The following is a 25,578-nucleotide window of genomic DNA, read 5'->3' on the forward strand; positions in this document are numbered from 1 at the left end:
CACACTCACGCAAGTGGCTGCTCCACAGCCGGACGGTCAGGCATGCGATGGCCGGCAGAGATGCAAGCAGGGCATGCGAGTGGGCGTCAAGGCCGGCTGTCACCCATGCGGACTTCCACGGGCCACACACAGCGACGGGTCAAAGCAAAAACGTAGAGTCCATAATGCAAAACGCCATGAGACCCACCCACGCAAATTATTCAACGGATATGCACTATTCAAGATTTGCAATTGTGGATCCAGACTGTGACCACACTGGTGAATGGAAATGTCATTATTCCATTCTCTTTCATTCTCCCGTCTTTTTTGAGGGATTATTGTTCACTATCTGCCAAACAGCTACTTGTTGTGAAGTATGAGTTAAAATGAGTCACTGTCAGCATAACAACACTTTTTGCATTGGCTTATAAGCTCACACTTTTTTTGTTTGGTTGATTTGTTGCAGGTGCTGAGTTCGCTTACGCCTTGAATTTGAACCAATACTTGTAGGTCAGTCTTTAATTCCCCAGTTTCTGTTTGATATGTGTGCAAAGCCAAAAATAACTAACTTTTTAACATGTCCTCCATAAATGATAAGGCACGGGTTGTGTGTGTAGCAACGATGTGCCACGGGCACATGCTGAGAACACAGCCTGACACTTGACTTGTGGGACACTTCCCGGCAGCAGTGTACAGAAGTGAGTCTGCAGGGGAGGGGGTGTGGCTCAACACCGTGCACGTACATGTGAGCATGCACACCACATATGTCGTGCTATAGAATTTTATTCCGAGATGATTCAAGATGGATGTCCTCAAGTGCATCCCATGGCATCCGCCAATGGCCAACCCTAAACAGCAACTCTTTACTAGCCTTGTACACTAGGCACGTGTACACGGCAGTGGTTTCCACAGTGGCACACCGGCTCCTGATTGGCTGGCCTCCCGGACCAATCGAGAGCGTGCTTCTGAGCCGCCTGCCTGTCACTGGCTGGCCGCAGCTCCGCCCCCTCGCCTGTATTCGGCCTGTATGCCAGCTGATTCCAGGTCAGCTTGGAAAGCTTTGTACAAGATGCTCACCGTTTCACATCATCATCAGGTTATAATACACAAAATCTACATTTTGAGTCGTATATAAAGAGATTTTAATATAATTTTTTTTATTTACAAGACTGAAGGTACATGAAAACCTGATTCAAAATGTAAAAAGTGCAAAGCTACAATTGATATTGGTGTTAAAAAAAAACCCCAAATAAGTGAATAAGCTTACTATGACATACTGCAAGTCCACGACAAACTACTGGGTGCAGCTTGTTTACAAGATGTGTTTAGCCCACATCATTTGATTGGCTTGCAAGCTTGTACAGTCCACCAATAGATGAAAGCTATCAGTGACAATAAAGTTTTCTACCACCACACACTTACCAGGCTGTAATAAACGTGCGTAAGACGCGCACACCAGCTTCCGAAATAGACAACATTAAAGCACAAAGAGTGTGTTTTAGTACATTAACGTGTTCCAATCACGATTTAGTTATTTTAATGTTAACTCCAGTAAGCACATCTTACTATTTGTGTCAGAGTACAGTCTGTCTCCATCTTTAAACATGAAGGAACCAGCATCTATCTGCGTGTGACTGTGGAGTTAAGTTATTATCATCTTATTCACTAATGATTAACTAAACCAATTAAACGTGCGGGTTAGCTAAAATGCAAGGAAAACAATCAATCTGAGACAGGTTGTTGATTATTAGAAACAATATGCACACCGCACGTAAAATAGAACACAAGTTAAAAATTAACATGTTGCTGTCCAAAATCAAACCTAAATTATTTTAAAAAAGTAAGTACCCCATGTGTACTATCTGTCCATTTAGTTAAACCAGTCTATAGAAAAAAACAATCACGCGTTAATAAATATGTAATAATTTATAAAAGGATGATCGTATATTGTAGCTAGTTTCTGTAGGATGTCTGTGTTATTTGTTATCATCCTGCTAGCGAGATAGCATGCCACCGCTAAACCAAACAGAAAACACGAACTCAACGTACCTTTTTAAATCTCCATTTGAAATGTATCAGGCGAGATTATATTCCACGTTGAGGTATCCAAAAATACTGACAATGCACCAAATATCCTTAAAGCACTTACTGAGTGTTTCAAAGAAGTGCCTTCTCACTCGACATTTTTCGATTGCCACTCTTCCCAGCCCCCAGACAGGAGTGTACGCGCAGCAACACACGTGAGGACGCATGGGCGAGCGATTGGCGAGTTCCAATTGGATGCCGTGACACCTCGAGCCACGCCCATAACAGCGACCGCGCAGTTTCTATTGGACAAGCGGGGCGGGGCTCGTAGCACGCGGCTCTCTGGGCACGTTGCAAACCGACTGCTCAGGAGTTCCTTTACCAGCAGCGCAAAAACGTGAGAGGGCAGTGCCATGTTTTTCTGTTTACCGTAACATAAAAAAATGAGAAGCCCAAACAAATTTCACAAGGCGCTTTCCTATATTTCCCTCCCCCCACATTAGTCTCTTGTCTTGACAATTTTCTCTTTATAAACAGCTATAAGTAGTAACTTCCACTGTTTGCTGATATATGTACATAATATATTAGGGGCGATTTCATATACGCGTTTATTGGTGGTCTTACGGGCACTGCATGCACATTTCAACGTGCTCTGAGGCGCTGACGTCATTTGTTCTTCTCCCCCAGTTCTCAAAAGCACGTGGCAGGCGGTGTGGTGGTTCTGTGGCTGTAAACAGAGCAGATGTAGGGCAGTTCCAGCTACGTCAATGAGTAAATAGGCTAGTCATGTACTATTTACCCTGTGCCACCAAAACAACTAATGCCTCAACACACATTAATTTGCAGTCATCGCAATATCTTGTCTTTTTACTGTTCAGATTAAACATTTCCCCCACACCTGGCATTCAATAATGCCAAATTCGGCCTTAATGCGTCTGGGTGTGTTTTATTGTTTAATTGCTGTTGTAATAATGCAATTAATCGATTTTAAGTGGATTTATCACCAATGTAATGTTAATATTGCAGTGTAGCGCTGGCAGAATACAGTAGTTCGACGTCTGACTCCACCTGGTGGTTGTTAAGTGGATGTGCAGCACGCCAACCGGTGGCGTATTTTACTTGATCTTAATTTTAAAAAAAATCTATCAATTTTGTAAATGTTTTGGACAGAATAACATAACATAATTATAATTTGGTACTTTATTTTGCTGCGAATTTTTAAATTAGGCATTTTCCACTTGTAGGTTGCACAAAAAAATTAATAAACGTGCGTGTCTCTTTAAGAGCAAGGCGTGTCCGCTATTCAGGAATCAGGAAGTACGTTGACGTTTGGTCAAAAAAACAAAAAAAGTCCCTCCTCAAACTCGGCTGGTTGTGCGTGTGTGACCGCGGAGCTCGAAGGCTGCTAGAAACATCACCAGCATCCCGGCCAGCTGCCGCCGCTGCTTCCCCCCCATGGACGACCCGGTGGTGGTCACGGGTAGGTGTCCGATGTTAAGGCTTGTTCCTCGGTGTGCCTGTTAGCCGCCTGCCCTGCGATCATTTTCCTCTGCTGCAGCAAATGTGCATCGTGGCGCAGGGAGAATGCCACTTGTATATATAAATATATAAAAAGTTATTCTTGTTTAATTTCTAAAGTTTTGGGAGAGTACTCGATCAAGGTTACTGGGCGTGTGTGAGGTGCATCTTGCGATGTATTTTGCTCTGCTTTAAATTTAGGATTACTGAATAATTCTGGAAAAAAAAGGGAAGCTCATGATCATTCCCTGACACAGCAAGAGTTGATGGTGCGAGGATCCTCGTTGCGCGAGTTTCCTGTTGAACTTTGAAACTTTCCTTGATGTCTCTGTCTTAGAAGATGAAGGTCTTGTATGAACTCTTGAAAAACAAGACTCACAATGGTCAAATATGCTCCTAGATCATTGTACTCACTCCTGTATTGGTTGTTGATACAAATATAACCATGTCTTGACACCTTCCATGGATATTTGGGGGGGGGGTTTGAATTGAAGCATGGCGAGATTGGTTACGCCACACTCAATGATGACACAGAGCAGTCACAGGAGGGTCACTGAGTAAACAGTTGTGCTAATGTGAGTTAAGTTCATGCAAGTTCACATATTAGTCAATTCCCAAGCAGACATAAACCTGCAAAACAACCATTAAAAAAGAGAGGAAAAGCCTACTAGAGCAGCTAAAGTTTATTTGGGGTTAATTAGTCACTTTAAATGGTGGCAACCCATGTAACATGACATTGAATAAGACTGGTTGATTCCGAACGCAGATACATGGTTATATGAGGGTGTGCGCAATTCTGCAACCATTTTAACCTTAGGTGTTTCTCCCTTGAGTTGTGCAGGTTAATGGGCACATAAACAGTGGAAAAAAGTTTTGAATTAATTTATCTTGATTTCCCTTTTTTTGTTTGTTTTTTTAAATCACAACCCAGCATTTAAACAGGGGTGTGTAGACTTTTTCTATCCACAATGTGCGGGCTTTGACCTGCTTTTCCTGTACCCCTCCATGACCTCCAAATCGCACATCTCTCTGGATTAAGGATCAGGTTACTTCCCTCTCTCACTCCATCTTTCCATTCGTCCTCCAGCGAATCAGACAACAGTTATCGTGAAAAGTGGCGGGGCCACGGACGGGACCAACCCCGACTACACGGCCTTCGTGTTGGTGCCAGTCTTCTTCCTCCTGGGGCTGCTGGGGGTGGTCATCTGTCACGTGCTGAAGAAGAAGGGCTACCGGTGCACCACCACAGACGTGCCGGATGAGCACGAAGTTGAAAAGGCGTGTGAAGGAGAAGAAAAGGATCCGGAGCTGGGCGGAGGTGAGGAAACTGAGGAATGAATGGACAGTAACTTTTTTACAATTGCTAGCATCGGAAGTGGTACTGAAATCAAGTCGTTTCACAATAAGCAGCACTTTGGCAAATGGTGAACAATCCTTCAAAAAAGAGGCTTGAAGCTGCTAAATCCAAACACAAGACCATGAGAAATATACCGTGTGTATTTAAAACAACCTACTTTTAGTCTGCTAGCTAGATGCTAATGCTAAGTGGCATTTAATATGTGGTTCTATAACCCTTTAAGCAACCGATTGAATACAAACATGTACATGGAGCATATTCATGTCAAATTAACTCATTCACTGCCATAAATACATAAAAAAAAAGATTATTAAAAATTAGGGGCGACAGGAGATTAAAATTTTAATCGTAATTAATCGCATGACCTCACTAGTTAACTCATGGTTGGTTACAAATTTTATATCTGTTCTAAATTTACAATAAAAAAATTATAGGTTTTCACACTGTTAACAAAATTGGGGGAAAAATGTTAAACTAATAGAAATAGTCAAAATGAATTTTTGACTTTTATAGCCGTCAATGGCAGTGAATGATTAAAAAAAAAAAAGATTATTAAAAATTAGGGGCGATAGGTGATACATTTTTTTTAATCTTAATTAATCGCGTGACTTCACTAGTTAACTCACGATTAATCACTAATTGTATGTCTGTTCTAAATGTACAATAATTTTTTTCCTAGGTTTTCTACTCTTGTTAACAAAAGTAGAAAAATATGTTGAACTAATAGAAATAGTTCAAATTAATTTTTGACGTTTATAACTCTTAATGGCAATGAATGAAATAAAAAAGAAAAAGATTATCAATCTATCAATCGTAATTAATTGCACGACTTCACTAGTTAACTCACGATTAATCACAAATTTGATATCGGTTCTAAATGTACAATAAAAAAAATTCTAGGTTTTCACACTGTTAACAAAATTGAAGGGAAAAATGTTAAACTAATAGAAATAGTCCAAATGAATTTTTGACGTTTATAGCCGTCAATGGCAGTGAATGATAAAAAAAATAAAAATAAAAGATTATTAAAAATTAGGGGCGACAGGCGAAGAATTTTTTAAAATCGTAATTAATCGCGTGACTTCACTAGTTAACTCACGATTAATCACAAATTGTATGTTTGTTCTAAATGTACAATAATTTTTTCCCTAGGTTTTCATACTCTTGTTAACAAAAGTAGAAAAAAATGTTGAACTAATAGAAATAGTTCAAATTAATTTTTGACGTTTATAGCCATCAATGGCAGGGAATGATTAAAAAAAAAAAAAGATTATTAAAAATTAGGGGCGATAGGCGATACATTTTTTTTAATCTTAATTAATCGCGTGACTTCACTAGTTAACTCACGATTAATCACAAATTGTATGTTTGTTCTAAATGTACAATAATTTTTTCCCTAGGTTTTCATACTCTTGTTAACAAAAGTAGAAAAAAATGTTGAACTAATAGAAATAGTTCAAATGAATTTTTGACGTTTATAGCCGTTAATGGCAATGGATGAAATTAAAAAGAAAAAGATTATCAATCTATCAATCGTAATTAATTGCATGACTTCACTAGTTAACTCACGATTAATCACAAATTTGATATCTGTTCTAAATGTACAATAAAAAAAAATTCTAGGTTTTCACACTGTTAACAAAATTGGGGGGGGGAATGTTAAACTAATAGAAATAGTCAAAATGAATTTTTGACGTTTATAGCCGTCAATGGCAGTGAATGATTAAAAAAAAAAAAGATTATTAAAAATTAGGGGCGATAGGCGATTAATTTTTTTAATCTTAATTAATCGCGTGACTTCACTAGTTAACTCACGATTAATCACAAATTGTATGTTTGTTCTAAATGTACAATAATTTTTTCCTAGGTTTTCATGCTCTTGTTAACAAAAGTAGAAAAAAATGTTAAACTAATAGAAATAGTTCAAATGAATTTTTGACGTTTATAGCCGTTAATGGCAATGGATGAAATTAAAAAGAAAAAGATTATCAATCTATCAATCGTAATTAATTGCACGACTTCACTAGTTAACTCACGATTAATCACAAATTTGATATCGGTTCTAAATGTACAATAAAAAAAATTCTAGGTTTTCACACTGTTAACAAAATTGAAGGGAAAAATGTTAAACTAATAGAAATAGTCCAAATGAATTTTTGACGTTTATAGCCGTCAATGGCAGTGAATGATAAAAAAAATAAAAGATTATTAAAAATTAGGGGCGACAGGCGAAGAATTTTTTAAAATCGTAATTAATCGCGTGACTTCACTAATTAACTCACGATTAATCACAAATTGTATGTTTGTTCTAAATGTACAATAATTTTTTTCCTAGGTTTTCATGCTCTTGTTAACAAAAGTAGAAAAAAATGTTGAACTAATAGAAATAGTTCAAATGAATTTTTGACGTTTATAGCCCTTAATGGCAATGAATGAAATAAAAAAGAAAAAGATTATCAATCTATCAATCGTAATTAATTGCATGACTTCACTAGTTAACTCACGATTAATCACAAATTTGATATCTGTTCTAAATGTACAATAAAAAAAATTCTAGGTTTTCACACTGTTAACAAAATTGGGGGGGGTGAAATGTTAAACTAATAGAAATAGTCAAAATGAATTTTTGACGTTTATAGCCGTCAATGGCAGTGAATGATAAAAAAAATAAAAATAAAAGATAAATTAAAAATTAGAGGCGACAGGCGAAGAATTTTTTAAAATCGTAATTAATCGCGTGACTTCACTAGTTAACTCACGATTAATCACAAATTGTATGTTTGTTCTAAATGTACAATAATTTTTTCCCTAGGTTTTCATACTCTTGTTAACAAAAGTAGAAAAAAATGTTGAACTAATAGAAATAGTTCAAATTAATTTTTGACGTTTATAACTCTTAATGGCAATGAATGAAATAAAAAAGAAAAAGATTATCAATCTATCAATCGTAATTAATTGCACGACTTCACTAGTTAACTCACGATTAATCACAAATTTTTATATCTGTTATAAATGTACAGTACTCAGTCATATATTCTTTATCCACTGTAAAGAACGACTAATATAAGTGCTGTACTAATGAGATGAGAGGAGTTGAGATGCCTTATTTTTTAAATTTCATTTAATGAAGTCATTACCGTATGAAAATAGTTACATTACCTATTTTGGTTACTTGGCACAAAACGTGTTCCTTTAGCTTTGCTAACATTGACTAACAAAAAAACTTAAAACTGCACCTTACTTCTACTATTTGTGTTATTCAGTACAGATACCTGAAAAATCCATTTAAGTAGCGTAACAAAGTATTTGTACTTATGTTAAGTACACACTACTTATCATTGCGTGTGATTGTGACACCAGGAGGCCAACACTCCCTTGTGGAGGACGCCGATCTTCACATATTTGTCTTGTGTCAACTTACAAGGCTTGTTTTGAACACCAGGAAGTGGATTCATGCCATTGATTAATTTGTGGAATTGTCATTGCCATTGGCTCACTCACTCACTCACGATGCGTGCGTGTGTGTGACAGCTGCAGCTCATGCGCGCCGTCGTTGCCATTGTGACGACAAGGTCGTGCGAGAGGAACCAGTTGAAGATTACTGGTTCCTTCTTCCTGGAAACAATTTCAAAGTTAATCTTCTTGTTGGCAGACGGGAATCTTCATGTTTACTCTCCGCCGTTGCAGGCCTTTCCTCATTTTGCGATCCCACGCGGGCTACTTCCTGGAATATCAGCGCTCCCCCGCAGGGTTTCACACGGAGCCGATTGCCTCGCTTATGTTAAAACTGTAGCTCAACAATCAGCTCTCATTCAACGCGCCCATTTGCGTTCCCACTTTCCCGTACTGCGCCGCTCGTGAGAACGTGTCGGTTGGCGGGCCTTGCATATCACAAGGCTGTGTGAGGCTTTGGGCTCTGCATTCCAGAGGATTCCTTTCACGCTCCACAGAGTTATTCGATGTGCAGGAAGCAATAAATGTACTGGCTGTCACGGGTGACGACTAGCATCCAATGTGAGCGAATATGGGCCTACAAACGTCAGCCAAAATAATCGGCCAAACTCAAAATATTCATAAAAGAACACTGATAAACATTCAATATATGTTTTGCATGAAAATCGAAAAAATATATGTATATATTTTTTTAAAGTTTTAAAAAAAATCCATGAATATGCCAATCTGCAGAAGCGGAACTGCGAATATGCAGGGGTCGGCTGTAGTTTTATTTTGTAATATCACCATTCACCACTAGATGGCAAGCATGTCTTTGTTGCATTTACGTGAGTAGGCATAATAATAATCAATAATGCCAAATGACTTCTGGACAAAATATTAACTTTTTATTGCTAAAAATGGCTCAATGAGTCAAGTATCCCTTTAATGTTGGTTTCAACAGTTTTGAGCCGTCCTTGAATGGTAATTTTTATGCAAGAGAGCCCTTTGCGCTGGTAAGAAATGGGGACGCGAAAAATGTTTTTTTTAATTATTTTTTTTATAATATATTTACAGTTGATTCAGGAATAGGGATCAGGCTGGTCCGTGAATAAGGAAGACCTGCATATAATTGACGCCCACTGAAATGCATGGGGGTTAAAAAAAAAACAACAACCTAAATCTGTCTATTTTTTCCTGCCAAGAAATTGGTTTTACCGTCACCCTAAAAAAAAAATCCATATTGGTAGGTCCCTAACACATATGAAGGATACCTCATTTTTCATTATTATTGTACTTGTTTATTGTAGCTCAATGAACAACACACTCACATTGCAAAACTTACTATAAAATAAAAAAGATTGACTTATCTTGAACCTTAAACTGTAAAACAAAAACAAGCCTGATAAAGGGCTTTTGATGACAAAATAATCAATTTACAGATTTTTGAAACTTCACATGGCTCGAGTTGAATGCCTGTGACTTTTTTTTTTTTTTTACATGGTTTTCCTTTTTTTTTTTTTTTTTTTCCAGGAGAGCTCAGTATTGTTCATTCGATTTGACATCATCATTGCTCTCCTTTTTTTTTTTTTTTTAAACAAACAAACAAATAAATTAAAAAAAATTTAATAAATGTTTTTTTTTTTTTTTTAAATATATATACATATATATATACATATACACACATATACATATACACACACATATATATATATATATATATATATATATATATTTTTTTTGTATGTGTATGTGCGTGTGTGTGTGCGTGCGAGCGTGTGTGTATTCATCAGTTCACCTAAAGCCCATTAAAAAAAAATCCCATACTAATAATATAATATAATAATAAATTGCCAAATGCAGAAACATCAATGTAAGTTATCACGATGTAGTGGCTCTCGCTAACATGGTTTTCCACTGCTAATTAATACCGTACATATGCATCATCTGTTTCAGTACCTGAAATTGTCTGACTTTTAAAGTGTGTTGACGTTTGTCTCCTTCACTATCAACACCTTAGTTGTTATGTTTTGCTCGAAAGCTGCGGCGATGCCAAATCCAAAGCGATTCAGCTCATCTTGTTTTTCTGCTCACAGAGTTTAATGACACCCTCAGTGACAACAATGACACGGTGGGGCAGATCGTTCACTACATCATGAAAAATGAAGGTATGTGAGCTCTTTTTTTTTTTTTTTTTTTAATATTTGAAGATGATTGGTCGCATTGCATGTGCACCTTTTTAATAAATAAAAAAAAAAAGCCCACCACTTACTGTTAATATCCCCGCCAGTTCCTAATGGGCCATTTATTGATTGTGTGGTTCAATAGCAGCGCACCGCAGCCGTGAAACAAAAGTCGTGATGGAAAGTAAATGGTTCGAATAAGCGTCAGTGGGTGGTACGCGTGTTCTACCGAAGCCCACCGTGGTGCGTGGCGATAAGAGAGTGCTGCAGGCTGATAAGGGCTGAGGTGCACATCAGACGTCTTAGGGCGTTTTTGTGGAATCGTGAAAGATGACACTTGCACATTTTTGTGATAACTGTCTGCTGATTCTTCACCTAAGTGATCATAATTGGTCATATTAATCAGTTGAACCATAAATAGACCACTGAGTATGATTCGCAAACATTTTTAGGACAGACATCAAAATGACTTCTATATTACAATTTTTTTTAATTTGTTGTTGATGAATATGAATTATTTTCCGTTTCAGCCAACTCGGATGCCCTAAAAGCCATGGTTCACGACAACAGCATTGATTCTGATGGGTAAGCTTTACTGCGATTATTGTCGTCATCCTGCTATGTATGAGTGCTACCACTAGATGGCAGTGCAACCCTCCTTGGAAGCCTGGCGAGCCCATCAGGCCACGTTTTTTCTGGCCCAAATTTTATTGAGAGCAGGCAGCTGTGGGGGTGTGGGTAGCGAGGGGGACAGCCCTTAACACCCCACTGCCCCCCTTTTTTTTGTTTCATGTTTTGATACTGACCTCATTTCTCAAAATGTAGCGTGCACAGGCTCCCCCGATCACACCACATCCCTGGCAACAGCATCTTTGCGCGTGACTGCTGAAGATCTGTCGTGGAAATTAAATGCCGTGGATTTCTTGAAATGTAAACTTGAAGATAGAATGGGTTGGGTCGGTCAAGAAGTATAGAAGGTGCAAAGCTGTGAAAAGTATTGGCATTTTTACAATGTTTAAAACAGTCAGGTCAGGCAGTGTATTATGGATGACCATAAAGGTATTTTGCAATTTTCAACACGTTGTGCAAGAGATGCCGTACGCAAGGGTTTGTCTTTAACACATTTTGGGCATGTTTATTCACATGAATAGAAATAACAGCGGACCTTACACAGAGCCCTGCGGCACACCCTTGTTAGCTAAGTTAGAAAACCAAGCAACAGCTTCTTCTGAGAGAAGTTTCAAGTTTTAAAAATGGACTGAATTTGTGGAATGTGGAAAGTAAATTAAAACGTACAGAATTTTGTGTATCTGAAAAAGGGTTGAGAAATGTTAAACGAAAAGTGCATCAAAAGTAAACGCAATAAAAAAAAGAGTTTGTGCAGAATAACGTGTGAATGAAAATCAAAGAGCACCATCTGCTTTCTCCCGCCGCAGTGCGCCCGTCACCCCCACCTCCCCCTTCACGCCCTCCCCTCCCATGACCCCCGTCTCCCCGGGAGCGCCCCCGGGAGCCGCCAAGCACACCTGCAACCACCTGCACACCATCGGCGGCGTCGGCGGCCACAAGAACATCTGCACGCGCTGCAGCCAGAAGAAGTGGCCGCTCATGATCAAGCCGGCGGCCCGCAAGGCGGAGCAGCGCCGCGGCCACCACGGACCGGTCACGGTGCTGTCCGTGGGCAGGTAAGTTGCATGCAGTCAATCAGTCCCAATTTTTACTCAAAAAGGATGTGCGATAAATCTCACCAGCGTTTCTTTGCACGTTCAGGTTCCGTGTGACAAAGTGTGATAAACCTGCCAGGGAACGGCGGGTTCTGCTCGTGGCAGATTCCAATGGGAGTGTCCCGTCCGAGGATGCTGGGTCAAATAGCCGGACAGTGTCCGAGTCTCAGGAGGTTGGTGTCCAGGAAATGTTGACTTCTTTTTAATTGGAAAAATTTCCACCAAGCGAGAAACATTACAACAGTGTATACATCGTTTAAAAAAAAAAAAACATCTAGTTTTGCAGAAAACCTGACTAAAACTAAATTTTTGGAAGTCCATATTTCCCATAGGAAATTTTAAAAAAAATCTAATTACCGGTAACCCATTCTGAACAACCAAAACATTCCATATTGGGGATACCAGGCCTTATTTAACCCTGGAGAACCCACGGGGTCAAATTTGGCCCCTATAAATTCTGCTACTCAAATAACCAAGACCTATTTTTATTTTTTTTATTTTTACAAATTTAACTTCAAAAGTCCAGAGTGCCACTTCTGACCCCTGCATGGGGCCATCTAGTGGATGGATATTGCACTTACATGAGCCAGAGTGGTGGCGACAAGATGGCTGGCAACAAACATGCTGTTTTGTTGAGCTGGAAATCAATCCAAACAAAACCATCTTCTCAGCAAACCATCAGATGGTAAAATTGTGTTTTTTTTGTTAATCTATTTCATATCATGTTGCACAATGCCTATTTTGATAAATTAGCAACTCTGAGCTAGTTCAAAAAACAAGGGTTAAAATTGAAAAAACATATTTTGGTGTTCAGTGAACTTATAGCAGTCATTTAATGTATATTTCATAATTTTCCAAAGAAGAAAAGGGTTCTTGGGTTCTCCAGGGTTGAAGGTCTCAGTACTCGTATCGGCTCCCCCTTGTGGCAGTTTTACCATCAGGAACTAGAAATTAAAAGTATAGTCATTAAATATCATACAGTTTTAAGGAAAATTACAACATTGGGATATATAGCTCTTTATTTAAAGCTATCTTTCAATTTTGTGGGGAAATTTTATTTTTCAAAAGTACGAGGGGTATCATTACTTGGCATTAGTATCGGTGACTACCCAACGGTTCAGTACTTGAACTGGTGTCAGTCTGAAAAAAGTAGTAAGGGACATCCCTACTTATAAAACAAAAACATTTTTGGGGACGCTGGTTTGTTTTACTGCATGCTTTTATTTTGAAGGTATTATATAATAGTAATAATAATAATAATGATAATAATTATTGTTACTATTAATTGTTTAGGTACTTTATTTTTTTTAAAATATTTTTGAAAGGACGTCATGTGTTATTGCCTTGATATTTTTATCTTATTTATCTTTATTTTTTATTAAAGCTTGCATTGTGGAAGATGGCTTGCCCTCCGTTGAACATGTTTTCCGCAACTTCGTTTTTTTTGTGTGTGCAAAAAAATAAAGTGGATATATGAAAACTGGGGCAACATTTTGCTCCCAAAATTTGTTGAAAAGTAGGGCATACAAGGAAAATAAACAAGATTCCACTGTAGGTAATTATTTGTAATAAGTAAATCATTTTTGGACCAATTAGTGACATTGGATAATTTTCAACGGCATCAAAGTTAAACATCAACTTACACCCCTACCAGAATTTTTTATTAGCTGCCTTACCTTCTATGTTGTCTTTGTTTTCATCTGGAGCTTTGCTTTTGTCTTAAATCAGGAGGAAAAAGACAACTCGGACAAGGAGAAATGAAAAAAAAAAAAAAATCCAGGTAATGACTTAATTGCACCTCCTACTTAACACCAGCTCTGCAACTGGCGATTAAATTATGATGTCTTCTCTTTCCAGCTACTCCGAAAAGAAGACACTATTTAAGCCTTCTGACACGAACGTCGACACATAAGAGCAATATCAGTGTGTGCACCCCCCTCACCCTACCCCACTGGGACCAGCGACGTGCAGTCACACGCGTCTCTTATTTTTCCAGCTATGGCGTTAAAACGCAAGTGTTTCTTTCCGATTTGATTTCTCTCCGCCAAAGACGGGAAATGGTGCAAGGAGCAAAAATGCGTGCCAACGTGGACTTGATTTAATAGGACTACTTCAATCGGTATGGCCGATCGGATGGAAACAGGAAGTAAGGGATAAGATGATGATGTGGCCACAGGAAGTTGTCGTGAAAAAGGATCGTCGCATCATATCGTGCGCCGGCCAGGATTATATCAATTCAATAGCTTGTATGTGCAATTTTTTTATTCTTAAAAATGTTTCATTAGGACAGCCTTATTAAAGACGACATTTTACTGTTGTTACCATTTCATTATATTTCTATTTTGTCAACTTTCTTGTACAGCATACTTGGAATGCACTTCTATTATTATTATTATTATCATATGTATGAGCTACCCTTCTACTCATCGGCGTGAAAGGTTTATTGTTGTGGGACATTCATGTGCTAAAAATCAGTCCATTGCATTTTTCGCCCCCCCCCCGTCTTCGGTTTGACTTTTATATAAGGTTGAGCCGAGTGTTCGATGCTGGCTGGGAGTCTGAAATGATACCAAAGCAAGAGACGTCAGTAGCCTGAAGTGTCTACCTCTTCTCTCATTCTTTCGGGCTTATTCACCTTTTAAAGCCTTTTTTATTTTTTAAACACTTGTTTTATAGCGTCATCAAGTTTTTGGATGTATTACGTATATTTTATTTCTGCTGTGTTTTTCCTTTTTTTATTTAATAACAAAAAAATATGGAAATAAAGAGGAATGTACACATCATTCTCATTATGGGTGTGTGGTTAAAACTTAACATCGAACACAGATATAGCACTTGCTTCGTTACATACAATAACAGCAAGATGGAACGACACAGCACTCTTGAGAGCAGTGTTGATGGGGACAAGGGTGGGGGGGGGGGGGGTGGTTGGACCAGACCTGCATAACATACAAGGCTACGTCACCCCGCCCGTTGGCTGTGAGCTCTAAGCAAAGCTGCCTTCCCCAAAACACACAAGGTCGCAGCAGGGCGGGCGAGGCAAATATTGACTCCTGTTGCGCACATAAGGGTGTTTACTTGAGCTCTTCGCCACGAGCGGGTATCGTGCATAAAGTTTCGACAACAATTCCAATCTTTTTGTTGCAAATGCACATTTATAAGCGGTTTACTCTGCGGTGTTCAATTATTCAGGACGCCATGGTGACAAGGGGGGGGGAAGCCTGGCCAATGTTTGACGACGCGAACACAGTGATCTTGGCTAAATGCAATTTCCACGGGAATGAATGTAATATTTAACTTGAGCGAGTAGACCATTGGTGGTGGAGGGGCTAATTTTGTCGCCACTGTTTTTCTCCTCTCCTCCTCGGAGACACGGAAACGTGTGTGTGCTACAATTAAGGATGACATCATTAACGGCAACAAAGCCTTGAGAAAAACAAACATATTAGGCGTACACACTCCGGAGACCATACATGCTAACAAGTGCTCTTTATCTGCTGTTGTCCGTGGTTGACAGACAGGAAGTGTCTGCTCTCATTGCTGAGAATCTGTGCCATTGTTTTGGGAAATATCCACGACCTGTCACAATTGTTATAACTGTCAATAATATCATTTTGTACTCAACTATATCCCCCTGTTGTTGGGGGAATGCCCATCCCTAAGACTAGCAAGCAAAAACTAGTCTAGCATTTAACTAGTTTAGCATTTTCATAAAATTTCTCTTCAACAGGTAGTTTATAACCTCTTTATGATTTTTAATTAACTGTACTTAACACAAAAAAAAAATCTAATAACATTGAGTGTTAGAGTAACAGCGAGCCACCGTGGCTAACGTCTTGCTTGTTTATAGTGCTAATGCTAGCTTAGTATTGTAGTGAGGCTACGCTACATTCAAACCTTGCTAGCAGTTTTAATATATGCCCTTTAATTTCAACAGCTACAATATTGTCCCAAATTATGATGACCATTGTTTACTCTTAAGTAAACATTCTTCATAAGGATTCTCCAGAGGTGGCAAATCCAGGTCCAGAAAGTAAAAACCTTGCCACAGTTTTGGCAGGGTGCTACAGTGCTAATGCTAGCTTAGTATTGCTATTAGTTTTAATGCTACCCTTGAAATGAACAATATTGCCCCAAATTTTGATGACCATAGTTTACTCTGAATTTAGACATTCTTCATAAGGATCCGATTCTCTTTTGCTGTCAAACTATTAAATGCCACCCTTAGAGTACGAATTCTGACGGGTCGCAGATATTTCCGTAGCGCCGTTATCTCAATGACCGAACCTTACTGGAATGTCATCGATGGATACTGAGAGCAAACGATTAGCAGAATTCTACTTTAAGATTCCAACGCAATGGTTGCATTTAACCTTAAAAAAAAACAAGTGGCGGTGTGAGAGCCCAAAGGTGCTCATTAGCGAGCAACCAGTCCCACGGTGAAGCTAGAGGGAGACAACAAACATTTGTGTGGTCCATTAAAAGAAAAAGAAGCAGAACATGAGGCAAAGGTCCATTGGATACAGTTTGATTAGTTATAGAATGGCGCAGCAGAGCCAACCTTGTGGCCAACTATTGTTGCAGTTTTTTAGGCCTAGATCATAGTCAGTATCCCACTAAATCCTCACTTGGCTGACAAATAGCTAAAAAAATGAGTTCAGATCTAAACTTTTGTGACGTTCTAGCCTCAACCGGCTCATCTTCAAGCACGAGCCGATCTCACAAGCCAGAAGGGGGAAAAAATATGAAGAAATGTGTACTTGGGTGTACTTTTCCTCTCACATATATAAATAAAAAGTGATGGTGAGATAAAGTAAATGTGGAAATTCTGGAAGATATGACGAGGAAATGCTGACTCCATACTTTGGTTTCACATTTTGTAGTGACTGTGGAGTGCTAACACACTTCAAGCAGTCTCTTAAGCTTCGAACCTTCATCCACCTTGTAAACGCTTTGCCTTTGTGATGCAACTCACTCCTCATCCTCCCCGGCCGTGGCGGCCTCCAGTGCAGCGAGCGCCTCGGCCACCATGGAGTCCGTGACGCTCCCTGCCTCGTTGCGGGGCTCTTCCTCCTCATCCTCGCTCTTTGTCACAACGATGCCGCTCTCTACCGTGGACACGTCCGCCGCCTTGGATCTCCGCTCGTCTCTGGTGTCGGCCGACCACAGGCTGGCGGTGCTGGTCTGGATGTCCACCGACAAGTCGCTGTCCTCGTCCCCGGTGTCGCACGGGTACTCTGGTGTCCCCCCAACGCCTTCGTCCACCTCATCCGCCGACAGGCTCCCGTTGGTGGTCACGCACTGAGGGATGGGGCTGTCCCAGGGTCTCAGCCCGCCAAAGACCCTCTGGTTGTCGTAGGCCTGAAATGCGGGGTACACCGGCACCTGACTATGCCGTTTGTCCTGCATCACCCATTGTGGCCCCAGAGCGTCCGGTTGGATGATATAGAGTCCGCCGTCCGCTGGGGGAGCGCTGGCCTGCTGGTGCGTCTGGTTGCCGGGCAGAGGCGCGGCGTGCATCCTGTAGTTGACGTGGTTGTTGTCTACTTCCAGTCTGAGGCTGGTGTCGCTGGATATGCTGTAGGCCAGGTTGTGGAAGCCCTCCTTGTCCTCCTTCTGCGAGCGGTGGGCTCTGAGGGAGCGGCCCCCGAGGACCCCGCCTGAGAGGTTGTGCGTTCGGTACAGTGGGTCCGTCTTCCTCCCGTCTACCGCCGCTGAGGGGTCGGACATGTAACTATGAAAGAGGGGAAAACCATCAGCAGGATTTGGACTTTACATTCAACTGATGCACTTTGGGTTATGTTGGCAGGGAGATTTCTTTTGAACATACTGTTGGATATTGTCTGTTACTGTTGTGGTTTTCACACCAATTTCCTCCTCATATTGTTTATCTCTTCCACCATAACATTGAGTGTTAGAGTAACAGCGAGCCACCGTGGCTAACGTCTGCTTGTTTATAGTGCTAATGCTAGCTTAGTATTGTAGTGAGGCTATGCTACATTCAAATCTTGCTAGCAGTTTTAATATATGCCCTTTAATTTCAACAGCGACAATATTGTCCCAAATTATGATGACCATTGTTTACTCTAAGTAAACATTCTTCATAAGGATTTTCCAGAGGTGGCAAATCCAGGTCCAGAAAATAAAAGCCCTGCCACAGTTTTGCTTTAGCTCCTTGTGCTAGCTAGCTAGCCCCCAAGAAGGTAAACAAGCACCAGGGGAGCTTGCTAGGGAGCTAGCTAGCTAGCACCTGGGGCTAAAGCCAAACTGTGACAAGGTTTTTACTTTGTGGACCTGGATTTGCCACCTCTGCCTGCAAGCCTCACGTCCCCAGCATGGCTTGTCCATCTTGTGCAACAACAAGCTCCTCACTATTTCAAGAACGGGTGTCTTTCTTCCCTCCCGGTGAGCGAGTCTTCACAAACTGAAGGGTTTGCTCTCTTGACCTCACTCGCTCGCTCACTCTGAGAGCTTCTCTTCACAAAGCTCCCCGCAAAGCTGAGAAAATTAACGTTTACCTCTCCTCTTGTACCAAGGTGAAGAACAGGAAAGGATTTTGGAGGCTCAAGGACTTTTTGAAAGAAAGGTAGATACAAAGACATATTGTTCATTTTTGTTCGTTTTCAATCAAAAACTCTCATCATCATTTGATGAATATTTTAGACCACTTGTCAAATTCGAGCCTGTCTCATTAAAAAAAATGTATTTTTGTGGCCCACTAAAGCAAATTAAGTGTGCCTACTTGGGAAACATTGTCAAAATTAAACAATAGCAATTATATTTATTTGTCATGACTTCTTCTTGTAATTACTTGCTGCTTTATTTTACACTTTCTCTGACTCAGTCACGGCCACGATTACACTCAGACATGAAGAGACACGATTTCTTCTTCACATTACCCTCATTTGCATATAACCCTTGGCACATCTGACTGTAATTTTCCTCTTCCTGTCCACTCGGCCCCGATGCCTCAAGTCCTCAGTCTTCTTTCTCCCTTACCTGCATATCATTATGAGTCTCACTATTGAAATATGATGAAATAACGAATAACGATGAAATGAATACGCCGGATCAGGATGACCTGGTTGACACCCGGCATCTGGGTTCAATTAAAATAGATCTCCAAGCGCTCTCATAGCAAGACAGACACCTGACAACCCAAAAACTTTTTCTCACCTTTTCATCATCCGGCAGCATCGGCACCCCATTTGGCCAGCTGAGTGATGGAGCTGAGGAGGAGCAAAACTCATTAAAATCGGCAGATTTAAATAAATAAAAGTAAAATCCATCGATTTTTTTTTTGTTCTTCCACCTGTGCTGACATGAAACCTGAAATGCAACTTACATGAACAGAAAGTGCTACTGATATGCTAATGAGTGATAGCTGATAATATACCAATACTCACAAATATTTTTTATCCTCTATAAAGAATTGGATTGCAGCATCAAATCGATAAACTGAAGCTCTTTAATTCTTTACGTTCAAATTTATATACGAAAATGATTATTGAACTTTGTCATGCCTCCACCTAATTAACTCATTCACTGCCATAAATTCATTCAAAAAAAGATTATTAAAAGTTAGGGGCAAATGGCGATATTTTTATTTATTGTAATCAATCGCATGACTTCACTAGTTAACTCATGATTAATCACAAATTGTATATCTGTTCTAAACGTACAATAAAAAATTCTAGGTTTTCATACTTTTGTTAACAAAAGTGGGAAAAAAAATGGTAAACTAATAGAAATAGTTCAAAAATAATTTTTGACATTTATAGCTGTCAACAGCAGTGAATGAATTAAAAAAAAGAAAGAACATATAAATTTGGGGCGTCGGGCGATTAAAGTTTTAATTGTAATTAATTGCATGACTTCAGTAGTTAACTCGTGATTGATTACAAATTTCATATCTGTTCTAAATGTACAATAAAAAATTCTAGGTTTTCATACTTTTGTTAACAAAAGTGGGAAAAAAATGTTAAACCAATAGAAATAGTTCAAAAAGAATTTTTGACATTTATAGCCGTCAACAGCAGTGAATGAATTAAAAAAAAGAAAGAACATAAAAATTTGGGGCGTCAGGCGATTAAAGTTTTAATTGTAATTAATTGCATGACTTCAGTAGTTAACTCGTGATTGATTACAAATTTCATATCTGTTCTAAATGTACAATAAAAAAAATAAAAATAAAAGATTATTAAAAATTAGGGGCGACAGGCGAAGAATTTTTTAAAATCGTAATTAATCGCGTGACTTCACTAGTTAACTCACGATTAATCACAAATTGTATGTTTGTTCTAAATGTACAATAATTTTTTCCCTAGGTTTTCATACTCTTGTTAACAAAAGTAGAAAAAAATGTTGAACTAATAGAAATAGTTCAAATTAATTTTTGACGTTTATAGCCATCAATGGCAGGGAATGATTAAAAAAAAAAAAAGATTATTAAAAATTTGGGGCGATAGGCGATACATTTTTTTTAATCTTAATTAATCGCGTGACTTCACTAGTTAACTCACGATTAATCACAAATTGTATGTTTGTTCTAAATGTACAATAATTTTTTCCCTAGGTTTTCATACTCTTGTTAACAAAAGTAGAAAAAAATGTTGAACCAATAGAAATAGTTCAAATGAATTTTTGACGTTTATAGCCGTTAATGGCAATGGATGAAATTAAAAAGAAAAAGATTATCAATCTATCAATCGTAATTAATTGCATGACTTCACTAGTTAACTCACGATTAATCACAAATTTGATATCTGTTCTAAATGTACAATAAAAAAAAATTCTAGGTTATTACACTGTTAACAAAATTGAAGGGAAAAATGTTAAACTAATAGAAATAGTCAAAATGATTTTTTGACGTTTATAGCCGTTAATGGCAGTGAATGATAAAAAAAATAAAAGATTATTAAAAATTAGGGGCGACAGGCGAATAATTTTTTTAAATCGTAATTAATCGCGTGACTTCACTAGTTAACTCACGATTAATCACAAATTGTATGTCTGTTCTAAATGTACAATAATTTTTTCTCTAGGTTTTCATACTCTTGTTAACAAAAGTGGGGATTTTTTTTTAAACTAATAAAAATAGTAAAAATGATTTTTTTTACGTTTATAGTCGCCAATGGCAGTGAATGAGTTAATTCTCCACTTTGCAGTGAGGACACATCACTAATCGAGGGAATTGTTTTGCATCAGAATGGATGCCGAGTCTTTGATTTGCAAGGCAAAAGCTCGTTCGGGGGCTGCTTGTGGGTCAGCGCGGGAAGCTCCCGCAGTACTGCAGGTGTCATCTTAACACTCCTCCAAACCAAAACGCTGCAGAGGCAGCCCATGACCATATGTAAAATCTTTAAATGTGTACCAGTACCAGTAGAAGCGTCTTAAATTTGTGGGTAACAATTGCATAAATGATATTTAATAGGGATTGAACCGATTAGTCGACTAATCCTTGAGTAGACTTAATTAGTCCACTAAAAACATATCATGGGTCATGTAATCGGTTAATCAAGTTACATTGTAGTCGACAACAAAAACATCTTTAGTTGTTCTGTAGTCGACAATCCGAAATAATCATCGGCATCAAATATTGCCTGGAGACTTTCCAGCGTCCCAATGAGATGACAGATTCAATCTGCACAATCATTCCTTCAGCTGTTGGCCCACTTCTTATTTGAATTTCCATCCTTTTCCCCCTGCTCCGTTCAATACATCAGGTATTGTTCCTGCTTTTTATGATGGGAAAGATGTCGGGATGATTACTGTATTTCAGCGGTGAGGATTTCCCTCACAGGAAATTGAAACATCTCATCTGCGGAGAAAGGGGTGCAATAAATGTGAAATTGTCGAGGGCTCAACGTGGACAGGATTTCAAACACGGGGGGAAACCGATAGAATTAGGACCGTGTTTCATATTTAAGGAAAGACATGACGGTCTGTTTGATGTTTAGACACGATTACATATTAATTAAACGCAGACAGAAAATGTTTAGAAACTATGGCCAGCCGTTCGGAAAGACAATATTGATATCTTTACAGTTACATAATCAGATCATAATCTTATTTCTCATGCATGGAGTGGCCAGTAGATCGTAAAATGTCATTTCCAAGCCTGGGGGAGATGCTGCTGCTGTGGGTGTGGCGTTGGGAAAGTGGGCAAACTGGTCGGACCTCCATCTCACTCTCTGTGGCTTTTTTTTCTCTCCCTTTCTCGCAAATAATTCCACGTTGTTGACGTTCAGACTTTGATCAGGCCTCTTATCAGCTCCTGAGCTTTTACAATCCAACTGACAACCGAATTTTGCCCTGTTAACAACTTATTTTTTTGCTTCCAGTAATGTATCTGTGAGTTTTATATGCTGTAAATGCTCCATGTATTAAAGCAGTAGCCGTTTGAAAGTTTATAGCCTTAAGCTAGTACAGGTAGTTAGCGTTAAGCTAATGAACTTTCATTAAAAGAAATGACATGGTCTGTAATGTTTGATTCTCATGTTTTATGTGTCAGTTATACAGAAAACGTCGGCTGGGAGTGACAAACAATTTATAGCAAGCATGTTTTGTGTCTTTTTGGAAAACTGAAAGAGAAAGTGAGAACAGGTGCTAAGAAATGCTTTAAAAAAGTTTTTTTCTGCTGGGACCAGTTATGGTATCACCAATTTTTTTCGTAGAATTTCACATTGTTTGTTTCAACTTTGCCTTATGAATGCCTTGCTTAATGTTACTTAACGCTAACTCGCAATAGAAAACGCGATTGACAGGCTAACAATTAGCATCAGCAGTCAGTCATAGAACACGCACTGTCCTGAAATCATGTTACTGCCTTGCGCTGAGTGCGAACATTCTTCTTCCGAAAAAGAGGCCTCGGGCTGCAGCGTGATGAAACCGCTCAATTAGCCGGCAGCCCGCTTATCGACAGCCGCTCGGCAACTGGCGCTTCGCAAACAGAGCCGCCGCTGTACTTTCTCCCACAGACCTCAAACCCCCCCCCCCCCCCCGAGCTCTCACTGTACTTGGGAAAAGTACACATGATCCAACAACAATTATTACAAACCCGCATTTTGACTTGCTAAAGTATTGATTCCCAGCGGTGGGTGCAAATGGGTGTCTATGCTTTACTTGAGGGACAACATTTATTAATAAAAAATAAATAAATAATATAATTACAAAAAAATAAATAAATTGAGACTTGTCTGTTTAAAAAAAAAAAAAGTTTTATTGGAATGGCCTGGTTTTGCAGTGAGAGGTCATCAAAGAATCATTTGAGAGACCTTTTCAATAAAATATTTATTTATATATATATATATATATATATATATATATATATATATATATTTGCTTTCTTCAGCTTAATTGATATTAACTTAGAGCACCCTTAATTTAACTTCAAAAATAATTAGCTTTAACTTGGAACCACAAATGAGATTTTTTTTTTTTTTTTTTACTCATTTTACCCAAAAATGGAACTGCCCATGTAAAGTGAACATTTTTGACTGGCGAGTATTTTTTAACATACTTGCAAGTAGTACTGTACGTTCGAAATTACTTGTAAGCTAAATGCTACAAACATAGCGTATTTTCCCATAATGCCATAGTAATAGTCAAGTCAATACTCTGTTGCATTATGGGAAAAATGCACAACCTAAATAATGCAATGCAGACATAATTCATAACAGTTACAAATAAACAATGTATGTTAAAAAAAAAAAAACGTATGCGCAAGTAATCCCCCGTGGAATTATGGGAAAAATATGCTATGTTTATAGTATTTAGCCTTCAAGTACGTTCAAACGTACTCACGATTACGTTCAGTCCGTACTTTTTCGACACAAGTCTCCGCACTTCTACTTCCACCTCCGTCCATTCCTGATGAGCTCAATTCAATAGACAACCACCCATTACTTACAGTAAACTATCTTTGATGTCTTAATGACGTTATCCACAGACATACAATGAGTATTTGCTTAAAATGATTTAGCACAGTCAGTAGCTCAGTTGTCTTGTTTTATATCCTGTTGCAGGTCATTCACCCGCCATGAGTAAATAGAATTTGCATCCACTCTCTTTGGTTTGTTTGGTCAAACGAGCTCCCGCATAGGGCGGAGTCGACCACACCGGAGCATGGGAGTGGAGATGAGCGCCGCCATGTTGGTCTGTGCCTGATGGTTTGACCGAGGCCCATGCAGGTTGGAATGTTGACATGGGTTACATGTGCAAACACAGATCAAGGCCGCATACGGCTTTTCCCAGGTAAAGAACCCCCCCCCCCAACACCCATTAATAAGTTGACAAAACAATGTTATATTCACTAGTTCTCTCTAAGAATAGGCTACTATTTTTTTTTTTAATATTCAACAATAATGTCTACAAGAAAATTGGTTCTAGCATTATTTATGATGCAGTTTCAGGTTTTTGGGTACATTTTAATAAGCAACTGAATTTAAAACGAGACATATTGCAACTTTCTGTGTTACCCCATAATAGCATACATACTTTTTTTTTGTTTGGGGGCATCTGATATTTTGATTCCGTTAATTTGTATGTAATAAGAATTTATGCCAAAAGTGCAACACCGATATTTGTTTAAGGTAAAGCACTTTTTTTTTGGTACATTACGACGGCTATGACAAACAATCAGTTGGTGCGTCTTTTACTCCGTTTTAATAACATTTTGTGCTTGAAAGAGTAAGCAAAGAGTAGCTTTTGACCTACCTGTTGCGCTACGAGAAGGTGTGGCACTTTGTCTTAGGTATCCCAAAAAAAAACACTTGTCATCTAGCTCCTTGAGCTTTTTAGTTTGTTTTGATACGAAAACGAAGGAAAACTACCCCCGTTGTTTGGGTCGCCCCCACCTCGGAGAGTCCTCGGTCCCATGTCTCTAGTCGACACAAGTCTGAAGAGTGCAGAGGACGCGCGAGTCGAGTGGACCACTATTAAGTTAGAGATAGTCATGCACACGCGTTTCCTGTTAACAAAATAAAACGGCAATGTCCACTAAACAAAACTCACGCTTTCAAACAAACTTTACAATCGCTACAATTTTAAAGACATAGAACCAAATACGATATTTAATTTTAAAATGTTTTTTTTTAAATAAACATAGGATAAAAGAAAAAATAATATTCAAACTGTATACAGTAACAACTCTAAAAAAGAAAAATGTGATATACAAGGGCTGTGAAAAAAGAACTGCAAGCAGGAGTTCACTGTATTTTTAATCAATTTTCAAGCAATGTCAATAAAGCTCAAGTTCAAGAGAGTCTTGGAAGTAAGGAAAATTAAGTTTTACAAGCGTATCCAATTACTGTAATAATAAAATATAAGGTCTATAATAAAGATAGGGAATTTTGTTAAA

General features: G+C 38.7%; 2 protein-coding genes across 6 annotated transcripts; one reads left to right on the forward strand and one right to left on the reverse strand.

Annotated features, from left to right (window-relative positions):
- The first annotated feature begins 2,059 nt into the window (after window positions 1-2,059).
- Window positions 2,060-15,001, forward strand: LOC144034854 (RELT-like protein 1). Of its 3 annotated transcripts, XM_077543948.1 has the most exons (10): window positions 2,060-2,401; window positions 2,692-2,775; window positions 3,289-3,484; window positions 4,610-4,840; window positions 10,408-10,479; window positions 11,025-11,079; window positions 11,931-12,179; window positions 12,265-12,391; window positions 13,947-13,998; window positions 14,076-15,001. In XM_077543948.1, the coding sequence occupies exons 3-9, from the start codon at window positions 3,460-3,462 to the stop codon at window positions 13,977-13,979; spliced, it is 792 nt and encodes a 263-aa protein (XP_077400074.1). In that variant the 5' UTR covers window positions 2,060-2,401; window positions 2,692-2,775; window positions 3,289-3,459; the 3' UTR covers window positions 13,980-13,998; window positions 14,076-15,001. The 3 variants fall into 3 exon arrangements, with proteins under 3 accessions (XP_077400074.1, XP_077400075.1, XP_077400073.1); XM_077543949.1 differs by lacking the exon at window positions 2,692-2,775; XM_077543947.1 differs by having other exon boundaries at window positions 2,206-2,775.
- LOC144034853 (uncharacterized) lies at window positions 14,846-25,137 on the reverse strand. Of its 3 annotated transcripts, none has more exons than XM_077543945.1 (3): window positions 24,936-25,137; window positions 19,395-19,447; window positions 14,846-17,952 (listed from the first exon to the last, which is right to left on the reverse strand). In XM_077543945.1, exons 2-3 carry the CDS (start codon window positions 19,424-19,426, stop codon window positions 17,190-17,192), a joined length of 795 nt encoding a protein of 264 aa, XP_077400071.1. In that variant the 5' UTR covers window positions 19,427-19,447; window positions 24,936-25,137; the 3' UTR covers window positions 14,846-17,189. The 3 variants fall into 3 exon arrangements, with proteins under 3 accessions (XP_077400071.1, XP_077400072.1, XP_077400069.1); XM_077543946.1 differs by lacking the exon at window positions 24,936-25,137 and adding an exon at window positions 24,130-24,175; XM_077543943.1 differs by lacking the exon at window positions 24,936-25,137 and adding an exon at window positions 24,043-24,094.
- Window positions 25,138-25,578: the final 441 nt, after the last annotated feature.

The sequence above is a fragment of the Vanacampus margaritifer genome, chromosome 15 (assembly GCF_051991255.1).
Source record: "Vanacampus margaritifer isolate UIUO_Vmar chromosome 15, RoL_Vmar_1.0, whole genome shotgun sequence".
Classification (NCBI taxonomy): Eukaryota; Metazoa; Chordata; class Actinopteri; order Syngnathiformes; family Syngnathidae; genus Vanacampus; species Vanacampus margaritifer.

Excerpts from the sequence above, each read along its gene's own strand:
- LOC144034854 (XM_077543948.1), top strand. The coding sequence starts at position 3,460 with ATGGACGACCCGGTGGTGGTCACGG. Across the intron at positions 10,480-11,024 it reads CTACATCATGAAAAATGAAG|CCAACTCGGATGCCCTAAAA; the intron begins GTATGTGAGCTC and ends TTTCCGTTTCAG. Across the intron at positions 12,180-12,264 it reads ACGGTGCTGTCCGTGGGCAG|GTTCCGTGTGACAAAGTGTG; the intron begins GTAAGTTGCATG and ends TTGCACGTTCAG.
- LOC144034853 (XM_077543943.1), bottom strand. The coding sequence starts at position 24,087 with ATGGACGGAGGTGGAAGTAGAAGTGCGGAGACTTGTGTCGAAAAA. Across the intron at positions 19,448-24,042 it reads CGGAGACTTGTGTCGAAAAA|CTCCATCACTCAGCTGGCCA; the intron begins GTACGGACTGAA and ends GCTCCTCCTCAG. Across the intron at positions 17,953-19,394 it reads TGCTGCCGGATGATGAAAAG|TTACATGTCCGACCCCTCAG; the intron begins GTGAGAAAAAGT and ends CCTCTTTCATAG.